Consider the following 15,937-nt stretch of genomic DNA (forward strand, 5'->3'; position numbering starts at 1 on the left):
CTTTAATCATGCAAATTTTTGTTTGATCCCCATTACTAGTAGTACAAATTATACTAACCCAAAACTTCATGGCTTTCTCTTTCCTATCGTCATACGAAGGCCATGCGATCGATGTTGTAGTAAAAAAGTGGGCCTCCTAATCATGTCTGCATAGCGATTACAGCATGCTGAACCATCTCTTTCACATCATGCTTCTCTGTCATCTTTATGTTCCTAATACTATAGGCATATGCAGGGACAGGCGATTTGCGCGGAAAAAAATAGCAAATTGCACGGAACTTTTTTTTCATTGCAAATCATGTATCCCTGCCCATAGGAAAAAAAATAGCCAATTGCACGGAATTGCACGCAAAAAAAGTTCCACGCAAATTGCCTGTCCCTGGCCATATGCAGTCTGAGAAGAGACTTCATTGTATTGTAGTTGACTATTGCTTGATAAACAAAATTAATGGTGATCGTTTTAGTCACAGTTCTGGGCAATTACACCTTCAAATGTGCTCAAAAGTTACGCTGATGAACCAAAAATGATTTCTTTAAAACACACACGTAAAGGTAGGAAGTGTTAATTTGTTTTAATTTATTTTTCTGTGTGCCACTTTTCGGGCTTTGATGTGCTCCTCAGTCCTTCATGCGATGTCAGTGGAAACCATAGTGAAGGAGGACCTTGGGCTACCTCTAATACATGTACAATCAAAAAAACTATAAAAATGTTCCTTTTTTCAATTTAACAGGCTGGTCATTGACTCATGCTTTTATACTAAAACTAAAAGTATCAGGTTTTTGGATCCTTCGCAATTAGAAGACTGAGTTTTTACCCCCTTTTATGGACATTTTAGGATTTTTTTTACCCCTGTATTTCCCCTACCCATTACATGTATGAACACTCCCTACTAGTACTACTCCCTTCTGGAATACTAAACTGCTATCGGTATATAAGTTCAAAGAACAATAAAAACAACAATAACAATAGCAATAACAATAATAAATATTATTAACAATAATGATAATAAACAAATCATTCATGAGGGTGCAGTGGTGGACTGGTACAGGTTTGTACAGGATTTGCACAAGGATTTGAGTTCTTAATTATGAAACTGAATTTGGATGATTTTCCAAATGAGCAACTTCTGAATGGGTTTGAGACTAAAATGGAATTTTAAGAAAGACTGATTGATGGACCCCTGGTGCCTCAGATGTATGATAATATTTATTTGAATTGCCATACAAACAATGGGCTTTTCCAGAAAATAAGTCCACACCCCTATAGAGGAGTAAATTTTCAATCAAAGAAATGTCTGGATTTTCAAGTCTGCTTTCTGAAAACGATTGGAATTCCAGTTGCCAATGTCACTTGAAAAAGCTTGGAAATCCAATTAAATGAAAGAAAAATCACGGAAATATCTCAAATGAGCTCTCAAATTAAGGATTTCTGATTTTGAACTACTTTTCTGTCGGATTTGTTTGCCTTTGGACACTTTAAAAGTCTGGATGAGACACGATTGGACAAAAAGTTTGGAAATCCGAACTCTTAGGGGGTGTGCATCTATTTTCTGGAATAGCACAATACAATAAGTACAAGGATATGACTTGAAGCTCCAAACACAGAGTGCTTTCCTTTCTTGTTGCATAGATGTACTTTTTTGTTTATTTCAGGTGGTTTTCCCGAACTACAACAGGTCTCCATATCCTCCTATCCTGCATCTCTGTTACCAGGTCAATGCCGGGGCCCAATGTCCTGCTTCAGCACATCTACATATGGGAAGGGATATGGCCCTGTCACATAACATAATTCATACAAAATGTTCTGGGGAAATAAATACAAGCAAAAATACAATCTCGATGTACATTGTAGCCTCCCATGAACACAGTCAAATTTAACTATACAATGTTCATTGTTCATGTTTATAAGACAAAATAAAAATCATATTCAACAAAATCTACTTTTAAATTATTAAGTACAATGAATTATAAAGCATGTATGTTAAAGAAATAATTTTATGTAGGAAATACTAAATGTAAACAACAATACTGTTTTACTGCTGGAAGGGAAAAAAGGAAACAAATATAAATAAATCAACAGCTATAAATCAGGATGTGATCTTTAAAAGGAATAATGGACGAGTTTTGTAAAAATGCGAAATTTCATCAAGTTTTTTTTAAAAGGAAATAGATTATTAAGAAGAAATTGTGATACAATCCATTTCAGAAGAATGGGATTGAAACTGAAAGGGAATTTAAAGAAAAAAAGACGTATAAATTTCAGAATACTATTAAAAAAAACCAATTTAAATTCAAAAGGCTACATGTAGTGTTCGAATTAAGGAAAAATAAATGGTTGTCCCACGGACAACCAGGTTACAATTTCTGGTTGTCCGTCTAAGTTTTTGGTTGGAATATTACCATATCAGCTAAAAGATACACGTACAAAGGTGAGTTTTGGCTACAGATTTGTGGTTGTCCGGCGGACAACCGAATCAGTATTTTTGGTGATCCGGCGACTTTTTTAGTTGTCCCGGGTGAACGGACAACCAAAATTTCGAACGCTGGCTACATGTATGCATCAGGATGTGATTTTTAAATATCGGTTTCGTAAATAGGCAATCATTCGTCATATTTGGTGTAGAAACTCACAAAATTAGGATCAAATAACTGATCACATAAGCATAACTGTATTTCCTCTATTAAACGCCGCTGGCGATGGGGCATGATATTTTCTAAAGAGGGGGCATTTATTTGAGGTCTTCCATACAACAACAGCTCCCAAAACAGGGTCTCCCCGTCAGTCCGAAACACCGTCAGTCCGAAACACCGTCAGTCCAAACCACTGTGCTAGACCAAATTTTTAGGGTTAGGGTAAGGGTTAGGTTTAGGGTTAGGGTAAGGGTTAGCCAGGGTTCGGTTTTTGCCGGCAAAAACCCGTTTTTGCCAGCAAGTGTGGCAAAAACTGCCAGTTTTTACCTGGTTTAAACCGGCAAAAATGGCAAAAACTGGCAAAAACTCACTTATAGTCACTCAAATATTAAAAAGTAACACAGAAAGCTCATAAACAGTAAGTAACACACAACTTTTAATGAATCATTCAACTTATTTTTTGTCTCATCAAGTCCTTAAAATGAAAAAGTTTTGAACTTGATATATGCCACATTTCGGTTAAATGCACTTGAGCAATGAAAACGCATGCCTTTAATTTTACTTAATGTTACTTAATTAAAAAATCTGGCCTTGTTACACTCAGGAAATTATTTTTGTAACTTAATAATTTGTTTTGAGATGAAAAAACTGAACTACAAATCACTTTTTTAGTTTTTGCGGCAAAAACTGTTTTTGCTAAGCGGTTAAAACCGCGTTAAAACATCGGCAAAAACCTCACGAACCCTGGGGTTAGCGTAAGGTAAGCTTAAAATTCGGACTAGCGGAGGTTTGGACTGACGTGTGTACCCTCCAAAACACCTGGTATGTAAGCTTACTTAGGGTTGGTCTGAACCTTGGAATTATGGAAACTTTGGGCCTCATAACTGCTAAATTGTTGGTCTAAAGTATATAAAAGTATACACAAGAATGGCAAAGACTTGATAAGTTCATCTGTGAGGTCAAATTTGGGCCAAAATGCTCATTTTGACCCAAAATCCCAAAAAACTGTTTTTTGGTCCACTTCTTTTTCTTGGGCCAAAATTTTTTTTAAATTAATTTTTAAAAATGAGATAAGAATATGTAGGATCCGTTTTTCATTTTTTTGAATTTCACCAACTTTAAAATTTGCACCAAAAATGGTCAAAAATGATGAATTTTCAAAAAATCATAAAAAGCCAGATTTTCACCCAAATTTCAAATATTTTTGGTGAAGTTGGTCAAAATAAAAAAAAATAAAAAAACGGCTCCTAGATATTTTTATCTAGTTTTTAAAAATTAATAAAAAACCCAGTTTTTTGGGATTTTGGGCCAAAAATAAGCATTTTGGCCCAAATTTGACCTCGCAGATGAACTTATCAAGTCTTTGCCATTCTAAATCTGTATACTTTTAAATACTTTAGACAACAATTTTAGCAGTTATGAGGCCCGAAAGTTTCCATAATTCCAGGGTTCAGACCAACCTTAAGATAGCTTGGAAATTTAAGCATTTTTGTCACATTTTGGTTAAAAAAAATAGTGGGGGCATTTATTAGAGGGGGGACTAAAAGAGTAATAGTATTGATCATAATTTATAACAGTACCTATAGAGCCCGTAAGCGTGACATCATATGCCGCCATCTTGTGGGTACACGCTGTGATGGTCGTTCGATCTCCATGCGTGAACAGCAAAATCACTGTGTTGATGCGTGATAAAACCTGCGTGGCAAGCGGAGCCCTGCGCGTAATGTCCGACACATGAACACACAGATCATTTGTACCCACAGGATGGCGAAAGGCTGACAGCCTCTATTCCAGGATAATAGTTAAGCACAGGGAAAATGCGCTGTTTTTGAGAGTAAAATGCGCACAATAGTTTTTGAAAATGCGCAAAAATGCGCAATTTGCTCATTTTTACCAAAATGCGTGATTTTTTTCTCCAAAAAAGTTCAAATATATACAATATTTAAACAAATTTACCGTTTTTCTTCTATATTTTCTTGCAAATTTTTGCGACGGCCTATTTCTATACTTTTTTTTAACATGGATTGCATTGCAGATCATTATGGATTCTTTGATTTTAGTGAAAACTTCAGGTTTTGGGAAAATGAGTATTTGAAAAATGGTTATTTTGGGCAAATCTTAAAAGTCGCGGTCGGACCTAAAATGCGCAATTTTCAGCATTTTTTGCGTATCGCGCATTTTCCCTGTCCTTAATAATAGTGAATCTTGTAGTGAGTGAATCCATTTTTGAAGGAAATAAGAATATAACAATGGAAAAAGCTTTGAAAAAAAACCATCAAAAAAAACCCCCTGATATTTATGGTGATGGGAAACACAGCAAAAGCATTCGCCAGCTGCCAAGCTTTATTTTATACCATAATTTTCTGTAATTGTTACCTAAATTGTTGACCACAAAAGACTGCTCGTCACACTTCACCGTCCAGTGATTTTGGGAGGAAGTGTGATCTATTCTTTGACAACCTAATTGAGTTGGGTCTGGTTTGAATTCTGGTATAAATGTGTACTGGTGGATGAATGGGAACTTGTTTTGATTTTATTATTTTTCTGTAACACTGCACAGAATTAGCTTGGCACAAAAATCTGTTATTGAAGAATTATACAGCTGAATTCCCGTAAGCTGCTTAATTCCTCAATGAAATCTTTACACTTTTGAATATCTTACCAAGGACCTTGTTTTATGTTTTATGTCAGGGATGCTCAGACAGTCTACAGGCCTTATCTGGCCCACAAACCAGTTGCAGGGGTGTGAGAATTTCCTCATTTTTGGTTGGCAAATGTATGCATTGTCTTTTATTTTCAGCCCATATTTGGCATTTTTACCCTGATTTTATGCTGTTTTTCAGCATTTTTTAGTAATTTTCCTCTTTTTTTTTTGATGGCCTCTCACACCCCTGCAGTTGGCCCTTGATCAATTCTAAAATGCAAAGTAGAACATAAGAAACTTGCATGTATTTAGGCCTCAGGCATGTACGATCAAAATGTTTGGCCCCTGTGAGACCTAGCTCCCCTCCCCCAAACATTATAAATAAAAGTAGAGAACTACTGGTTTATGTTTTTTGATTAGGTTTATATTTTCTTCATAGAATTTCAAGTATGAGGTAAAATGAAAGAACCCCATTTGGCCATTCAACATGGAGTTCAGGGGGGCTTTAAATATTGTAGTTTATGTCAAAATAATGCTCTGCAGACCTACAAATCCAAGCAAGCAAAACAACAAATTTGTCTTATTCCATTTAGGTGTAAATTGGAACATGTGTAAACATTACAAATATTTCAAAAAATCAGGTTTAAAAAAATGTACATTATGGCTTTAAATCCCAAAACTTAAATGGGGATAGCCCAATTTATATTATTTGTGTTTTTCATCTTGAATGAATGACATTGACCCAAATACCCCATCTGCAAAGTCTCACACTAGAATTCCAATCCGTTTTGATATGAGAGCTGAAAGTGATTTAGTGTGATTTTGGAATCCTAATATTGGTCAACCAAATTTGTCACCTTTTTGTTCATAAAATCAAAACTAAACACCTTTCAACCCTCAAATTTCACAGAGTCAATGAGACAAATATGAACTTGCTTCTGGTACCAAAATTTATACTACTTCCAGTAAAATTTGGGGGCCTCACCTTTGTTCCATAACCATTAAGGTATAGGAAATTTTTTGTTTTTGCTATAGCCCCCAAATGAAACATATTTAATTATGTTTGTACTTACTCAGGTAGCGTGGTGTGTGAATTTTACATCCGAACTAAGTTCTATTCTTTTTTATGGGAATTTTAGTGTCTAAAATGGCCCAAAATGAGGGTTTTTCAATTGGCTGGGCCCATTTTATGAAGGCTTACAATCAATCTTACCCTTGATTTAACAGGGCTGTCAACTTCTTAGAATTGCTTGGTGTGAAACGAGAGTATGATATACAGGGTGTCCCAGAAAAAATTACCGAGCAAATAGATTTGGCCGTAAGTAAAAAAAAAGACATCAAACCCCAAAAATTTAAACGTCAGCTGGTAGCCCATCTTATTCTGCATCCTATACGTCAATTTTACTGGAATCGGTTGACTGATTGCGAAGAAATGAGCGATTGCATAACGCATGCGTCAATTCACTTCATTCCAAGTTTGAAGAAAGATCATTCAACATAATGCGCACTATGTCAATGGGCTTGAGATTTTATTCTGTGAAATCCTTTTCGTTCTTTTTAAACAATCTGCTTCTTGCAAAACATTTAATTAGGTTTTGTTCAAATGTAAAAAAACCTGCACGATATTGAAAATGAAAGCTTGCATGTAAAATGATGCTCGGTACTTTTCGTTAATATTGATATAAATGTTGCATAAAGAATTATTGCATAAAATAATTTCAGCTGGCTAAAAAAATTCTCACACACATTTTTGGAATATTTCGTTGAAATTGTAATGCAAAGTTTAAATCTTTTAAAACTTCAACATTAATGTTGCTTGGTATCAAAAATCACACGAAAACTGTAAGCACTTGATCCCTGTCATTCTTGGCTCAAATGTTATTTGGAAAGTTAAAATATAACATAATCATTTGCACAACCTAAAGAATTAAAGTTGGAAAGCTTCCAAATGCAGAAATTAAAGTTTTCTCGAACAAACTTTTATTCATCTTCAGTGAAAGCATGAATAACATAACACCGTCGGATTATAAAATAGATAATGTGGACTAAATTTAATGAGATACACAAACTTTAGGAAGCGGTGAGCGAGTATGAAAAAAAGCGCCTGTGATCAAACTTGGAATGAACTGCATTTATGCGCGCATTATATAATCGTTAATTGCTTCGCAACCAGTCAACCGAATCAAATTAAATTTTCGTACGCAATGCACAATAAAATAGGCTATGCATTATAGTTTAAATTTTTTGATTCTGATGTCTACTTCTCGACTTACGTTCAATTTTATTTACTCGGTAATTTTTTCTGGGACACCCTGTATGTGACACAATCTGGTCCATGGAGATCTTCTTGACACACTTGTGACTGACGACCTTCGTGACTTCCCACACCACTTCACATTACAGCTGCCTTAGCGATGATTGTCTTTTTTAAAGACTATTCTTGTCAAATAATATTGCCATCCATTTCTAATCGTCACCCCTATAGACTTTACATGTAAAATAAAAAGGCTCATAAAAATTTAATAGCACATAGTTCGGATGTAAAATTCACACAAAATGCTTTTTGAGTGATTACAAAGATAATTAAATACTTTTCATTCGGGGGCTATGTGGAATTTTTTTAAATGTATTCCTTGTACAATGACATTACACAATACAATGTCCATTGGAAACAAAGGTGGCCCTGGGGATGAGACTATTAGCGATCGGGCCATGCCCTTTAAAGATGATGGCCCTTATCTTTGCCATAGACTGTTACAGTCAATGGACGTACATAATATCATATAGGCCTACTAGTAGCAGCATTGATTAACTATGTAAATAATAAGGAAAACATGAATTATAAGAAGGGAACTTCATAATATGATGATCAATGTTCTTGAATATCATTCTTCAACAGCGATCAAAGGAAGTAGAAAATTGAGGGTATGTCTTATCGGTGTGGTTCACATACAGGTCTATAGGCGGGTAGCATGCAATGTAGATCGGGATATCCGGTAACATTTAAGGCCTATATTTTGCCATAGATACATGTGCTGAATGTTTCATCATGAATGGACTTGTCTGCAAAATATGAGAAATACTAGACTTACTTCCACAATTCTTCAGCAAATAAGGTGTTAAATTCTGTGTCATAACTGTTTGAGCAATCAACTAATTGCCACAATTCTTGAGCAAATAAGAAGGTAAAACTGAAAGTCATTATTCTTTGAATAGTACTTTAGTAGATTAAGTTCAAGTCTTCCATAGGGGGGTGTGGAATTCAAATGGAATAGTCCTTTATAGAGCAGTAGAACCATACCAATAGAGGCCCTCCATGCTTTTATCGATTGGCTCCAAACAAAGGATTTGAACTGGTGTCCTTCCGTATTAAATCATGGTGCAGTGCAGTCCATTCAATCAAATGTTGTCATCAACCTATTTGATCGTAGTGCATTTGTTATGTGTGTGAGACAAACTCATGCTTTTGTTGAATGCATTTGAGTAGTCCGCCATATTTACTTTATGATACATCATATGCACAACCTCTATAGTGACACACATCAACAAAACGGTGTATAAAATAAAAGTGTGATGACCCCGATGGGTGATGTTCAGCATAAATATGTATACTTGCACATTTTAAGGTTTTGTTTTCAACTTTAAGCACTCTGAATCTCTGTTCATAATGGTTGAGGATGCCAAGTTTTTAATTTTAGAACTTCATTGCTTCCGATATGAATCCCACGCTCTATTTCTGACTCCCATCAAAATCAAGGGCATTATACCCCGGTCCATATACAGATTATAGGTTCAACAAAACATGAGCTCATACTGTATTCAAAGCAAACAATACAAAACACAAACAAGTGTTGCTTCAGATTTTGTAGAAATTTGGTAAAAAAGTTGTACTTTTCATTTTCCTATAGCGATATATGATATTGTTAAAGCACTGTAAAAGTGAAATGACTTAGTGAATAACTTGCCCAGGGAGTGTAGTAGAATTGGGCTCTTTACCATTACAAGAAGGAAAGTGTGTTGACTTCGTAGTGCCTAGTTTGGTTTCTGTAAGGTCTGCTGAGAAATTAAAAAGTGGCCCCATCCATCCACCATTTTGTTTGATGATCTGTGCATCCATATACCAATTTTCAAAGAAATGTGGACCCATCACTGTTCCAAAAGATAAAATCAGTTCCAGCCAAACTTATTGCAAATTACCATGTAAAGTATAGGTCTAAAAACTCAAAATCAGGAAATTAAAAACAAGCAATGTAGTTCAAAATCGGCAAAGCGTGAAAAATTACACACACGAAAATTACCACTTTTATAGTTGGCGGCAACAAGGATAGTATATATCATAACTGGCCAAGATGTTAAAATCCAATGCTGAGTGAGTTTATCAAAGAAAAAATTGTGAGACTATTTTGAAAATGATCATGGTTACCCACTATAGACAGTGTTGGTGGGCGAGACTGAAATATTAGCTCATGCATGTTGTCTAGAAGTAACACTGCTTGCAAATCATGCTTTAGTAAAAAGTACATAGTGTAAGGTATATTGCTGATCGTGATCGATAGGCAAATGTGATGCATGCTGGGAACAGAAAGGGCTCAAAAGCAATCAAATTTGTCACCCGCGATGGTGGATTTGAGCCCTTATCGTCCAAAGCATGCATCAACTTTGCTATCAGCAATATACTAGTACCTACATTGTAGGCCTTACTATGATGTATCATGTAAGTGATGTGGTGCACAAAATACTACACTCACAAGGACGGAAAAGTCATTCAAAACTGTTTTTGTGATAAAACATGTTTCCTCTCAAGATGTATGCCTAATCATTGTAACAGCCAGATTGCACATTGAAGGACCTCGATAGATTCCAGCGACCAATTTTATACTTCCTTTTTGGGAAATGTTGCAACAAACTTTGCCATCTGGCATGACCTGGAACATGTATTAAAGTTATATTGTAACATTTCCAGAAGAAATGCATTTGTTTTTCACAAAATGTCCGTTTTCGCTATCAGTTATGTCCCTTTTTTTAAATTTTGACCCGAACAGATATGAGGCAAACCACAGAAAATTGCTATTTAATTCCAGCAACTATGTCGCTCATGTGTGTTATTCTGTCCATCTTGACTAACGTTGGTCCTTTGATGTGTGTTATTATGATCCCGAGTACCGTGTGTGTACAGTGTTATGAACATAGCATAAAATCATATTTTTCACAAGATTGCAGTGATTCAGTAATGTTGTAAATGTTTCTGATGAAGAAGAAAATCATGAGTGTTTGTTAGATGAGGATAAATGCTGCATCAGTTCAGACTCTGAAATGGACAATGATGGTGCAGATAACATGTAGTGATAAATGAATCAGGAAGTGACTATGAAATTTGCCATAGCGACAATGCACAGTCCCCGAATTTGATAACTAGAACTTTTGAAGGGACAGGGATGTGCAGACACCACATGTAGTCTTTCAGTGAAAGTCTGTCTAAATATGGGATCTTTCCATATTAGACTGGGAAAATGTGTCAGTCAAAATGTAAAAGTTGTCCAATTTTTGACGATCGATAATTCTCAAAATTTCAAAGAAAAATTAAATTTTGTGAATTTTAGAGAAAAAAATTGAATCATTCTGTTAGAGATTTACCAGAAAATTATCAAAAATTCTTCAAAAGGGGGGTCTTTTGGTGACATGGAAAAATGAGGGTATTGGGTGAGAGGGGGCTGGATAATGGGGGATCAATGTGGCTGCACAACCTAGCACCCATTTTTAGTGAGTTTGGTGTGGTGCATCGTAATTATGTAGTGTATAAACAGTATTGTATTGTGTGTAATATGCATGCAGATGGAATAAGCAAACAACTTGTTAGTTTGTAATGGATTTGTTCATCCAAGGCTAGTACAGGAAGGTCCTCATAATTTTTCTGTTCAAAATATTATATTCCAAGTGAACAAGAATGAGGTAAAAAATTAATAGAAATTGTTGTTTCTACTATCTACTATCATGTTTTAGAAGGTCCAATTTTTTATTGTAGAGGATACCAGCTGTGCTTTAAAAGATTTAAAAGATGATTTCCATCCTAGCTAGACATACTGAAAGTGTTTGAGTGACTTTACAAAATGTCAACTCTTCAAATTTTGTTTGATGATCTGTGCATCCATATACCAATTTTCAAAGAAATGTGGACCCATCACTGTTCCAAAAGATAAAATCAGTTCCAGCCAAACTTATTGCAAATTACCATGTAAAGTATAGGTCTAAAAACTCAAAATCAGGAAATTAAAAACAAGCAATGTAGTTCAAAATCGGCAAAGCGTGAAAAATTACACACACGAAAATTACCACTTTTATAGTTGGCGGCAACAAGGATAGTATATATCATAACTGGCCAAGATGTTAAAATCCAATGCTGAGTGAGTTTATCAAAGAAAAAAATTGTGAGACTATTTTGAAAATGATCATGGTTACCCACTATAGACAGTGTTGGTGGGCGAGACTGAAATATTAGCTCATGCATGTTGTCTAGAAGTAACACTGCTTGCAAATCATGCTTTAGTAAAAAGTACATAGTGTAAGGTATATTGCTGATTGTGATCGATAGGCAAATGTGATGCATGCTGGGAACAGAAAGGGCTCAAAAGCAATCAAATTTGTCACCCGCGATGGTGGATTTGAGCCCTTATCGTCCAAAGCATGCATCAACTTTGCTATCAGCAATATACTAGTACCTACATTGTAGGCCTTACTATGATGTATCATGTAAGTGATGTGGTGCACAAAATACTACACTCACAAGGACGGAAAAGTCATTCAAAACTGTTTTGTGATAAAACATGTTTCCTCTCAAGATGTATGCCTAATCATTGTAACAGCCAGATTGCACATTGAAGGACCTCGATAGATTCCAGCGACCAATTTTATACTTCCTTTTTGGGAAATGTTGCAACAAACTTTGCCATCTGGCATGACCTGGAACATGTATTAAAGTTATATTGTAACATTTCCAGAAGAAATGCATTTGTTTTTCACAAAATGTCCGTTTTCACTATCAGTTATGTCCCTTTTTTTAAATTTTGACCCGAACAGATATGAGGCAAACCACAGAAAATTGCTATTTAATTCCAGCAACTATGTCGCTCATGTGTGTTATTCTGTCCATCTTGACTAACGTTGGTCCTTTGATGTGTGTTATTATGATCCCGAGTACCGTGTGTGTACAGTGTTATGAACATAGCATAAAATCATATTTTTCACAAGATTGCAGTGATTCAGTAATGTTGTAAATGTTTCTGATGAAGAAGAAAATCATGAGTGTTTGTTAGATGAGGATAAATGCTGCATCAGTTCAGACTCTGAAATGGACAATGATGGTGCAGATAACATGTAGTGATAAATGAATCAGGAAGTGACTATGAAATTTGCCATAGCGACAATGCACAGTCCTCCGAATTTGATAACTAGAACTTTTGAAGGGACAGGGATGTGCAGACACCACATGTAGTCTTTCAGTGAAAGTCTGTCTAAATATGGGATCTTTCCATATTAGACTGGGAAAATGTGTCAGTCAAAATGTAAAAGTTGTCCAATTTTTGACGATACGATAATTCTCAAAATTTCAAAGAAAAATTAAATTTTGTGAATTTTAGAGAAAAAAATTGAATCATTCTGTTAGAGATTTACCAGAAAATTATCAAAAATTCTTCAAAAGGGGGGTCTTTTGGTGACATGGAAAAATGAGGGTATTGGGTGAGAGGGGGCTGGATAATGGGGGGATCAATGTGGCTGCACAACCTAGCACCCATTTTTAGTGAGTTTGGTGTGGTGCATCGTAATTATGTAGTGTATAAACAGTATTGTATTGTGTGTAATATGCATGCAGATGGAATAAGCAAACAACTTGTTAGTTTGTAATGGATTTGTTCATCCAAGGCTAGTACAGGAAGGTCCTCATAATTTTTCTGTTCAAAATATTATATTCCAAGTGAACAAGAATGAGGTAAAAAATTAATAGAAATTGTTGTTTCTACTATCTACTATCATGTTTTAGAAGGTCCAATTTTTTATTGTAGAGGATACCAGCTGTGCTTTAAAAGATTTAAAAGATGATTTCCATCCTAGCTAGACATACTGAAAGTGTTTGAGTGACATTACAAAATGTCAACTCTTCAAAGCATTATTTTGTGATTTTTTAGCTAATACGTTGTTACACAAGTAGATTTCCTAGTATTACTCTTCAAGATAAGTAGAGGAACCGGAGGGGGGGGGTTCACTCCCATTGTGGCCTGTACACCATCCGCGATAATCAACTTTTGAAAAGTACCCTAAACAAGAATTTAACCCTTGGCTAAAATGATACCCTAAACAGGTAACACATGCCTGTTTTCAACATAAACAGGAATTTTATTCCTTGCATCAAATTTCATACCCTAAAGAAGGATAGGCTCACATGCCCCATGGCTAAATTCATAAACTTCAATCCATTGGCCGGGTGCAAACTCAATGAGCCGAACGGAAAATTGTGCAACTGCGATATTTTCAGTAAAAAACCATATGCTTTTTGAAGATCATTTCCCCTTTCTGATTTATCTCTCCAACTGTCCAATTTACATACCCTTTCCGCATATTAGCACATTGCAATTTTGCTATTTTTCATGTTTTTGACACCCTAAACACAATACGCACTTATCGTGCCTACCAACGAAAAAACTGCCCTTTTTACGTGTTTTTTTTATCGCGGATGGTGTACAGGCCACAATGGGAGTGACCCCCGGGAGAGGAACCTGTTTTGCGATGATTATTTTACATCTTGATACTTGTGTTTCTTTGAAAAACTACCCTAGATACCTGGCTGTCTGCTCTACAAAATGTTCACATGAATAAATTTGGACACAAATTGGAGTTGGCTATAAAAGCAAATTATGTCGTCTGCTGAATATGCTGACATTTTGCGAGTAACATTTTAAACGTCGTCTGCAAGCTCACATGGTAAAATTATGAATGATATTCATTTCTGTGGAGCACCGTAAAAGTGGTCATTTGTGCACAAGTCTTCTGGTTACCATAGCAACCAGATTATCATGTTTTTTATTTATTGTCTGGTTTTTATAATTTTAAAGCAATTTTGTCAATTTTATCATGTTATTCATCAATTTTAATGAAATTGCTATCGGCTGTTTTTCATCTGTTGATAGTGCCATCAGGTGCTGAATTCTCATTAAAAAAACAGAAACAGATCAGGTGAAGGGTCATTGGGGAGGGGGATGCGAGTTAACCTCACCGTCAACTGTCAACCACTGTTTGAGCAGTCAAGTTAGCTCAATCGATAAGGCGTTCAACTATGGTGCAAGAGGTTGCGGGTTCGAACCCTTGCGGTGCCTAGTACGCTCTCGTGGAAAAGTTGAGGTAGCTTGAAATTCCCCTGGACAAGGAACTCACTGCTAATTTGTCTTGTTGTAACCCGTACGAAACTCGGGGAGCTGATCCTGGTTGCGAAGGTTATTTGTGGAATGTTTAGGGTGTGTGCTCTTGAAGCAGCAAAGTCCCTGAATTGTTGTTTGATGGTTTATGGAATGATGTGGGGCCGTAGTGGTCAGCGACAACCTGTAAAGTGTGCTGAGGCTTGTTGATCAATGTCTAGACGTTATACCTGTGCATAGCGCACTATAAATTATTGCGCTTTTAAAAAAAATAGTGGGTAATACTCATGCTCAGTAGAAACAGGTCGGTTGACGATTTAGTGGGTGACAAACTGTAATACATCACGAGCGATCAAAATCTGACCTTAAAGCACTTTGAAGGTTATGAAAAAGTTATTAGGACTTCTGCCTTCCCCACTAAATATATGTGTTGTGAATCATTAGTACATTGCCCGGCATCTGCAGTGCAGCAGAAAGGACCTGGTTGAATGTGAAAGGATTAAAAAATGCAGTACAGGTGAATGTAAGCTTGGTAATGCAAGGTACTCGGTATAAACACACTTAATTTTGAGCTAAATTTATCAGATTGTGCCAGGAGGAAGCAAACCATGAACATTTAAAATATGAACAATCATCCTATCATGGGCTTATTTTAGCCCAGAGAAGTTATCTTACCCTTCCCAGAACCCATTGCAACATGATACATCACCCAATTTCATTAAATGACACTCCAAATACCATACTGACTAGTATAGTCCCACCCTGTTTTTGGGTGAGCATTTTTCAAAATTGGAGAGTGGGACTATACTCGAATTAAAATATTTTTGTTTTTTAAGTTATTTTTTTCCCCAAAAATGTGGGGGTGGGACTTAACTCGAATGTGGGACAATACAAAGAACCTGTTTTCATGTTGAGAATAGGACTGGTTAAACATGGGTTGATGGTCATGAAATAACATAATTTGCAAGCTCGGGAAAATTGAAAGCTCAGAAAATTCAAATTAAAGAAATGCATTGTGGGAAGTGATAGATATTTTTAATAATCTGTATTTTTTGTCTTTGCTTCTATCTCCGTACAGAGTTACAGGTGGTGAGCTGTTCCATTATCTTGCAGAAAAGGACCACGTCAGTGAGGAAGTTGCAGCACAGTTTACAAAGCAGATACTTGAAGGTCTGCAACACCTACATGAAAGAGATATCTGCCATCTGGATCTCAAGGTATGCCTATCAAATAAAACAAACAAACAAGCAAACAAACA

At 35.9% G+C, this 15,937-nt stretch overlaps 1 protein-coding gene across 1 annotated transcript in view; it reads left to right on the forward strand.

The window, feature by feature from the left end:
* LOC140171939 (death-associated protein kinase 1-like) overlaps positions 1-15,937 on the forward strand; it is a 238,219-nt gene that overhangs the window by 24,618 nt on the left and 197,664 nt on the right. Inside the window, 1 exon segment of the mRNA XM_072195283.1 lies at positions 15,758-15,896. Coding sequence (XP_072051384.1) covers positions 15,758-15,896 — 139 coding nt within the window.

This window comes from Amphiura filiformis, chromosome 15 (genome assembly GCF_039555335.1).
Source record: "Amphiura filiformis chromosome 15, Afil_fr2py, whole genome shotgun sequence".
In the NCBI taxonomy this organism is placed as follows: Eukaryota; Metazoa; Echinodermata; class Ophiuroidea; order Amphilepidida; family Amphiuridae; genus Amphiura; species Amphiura filiformis.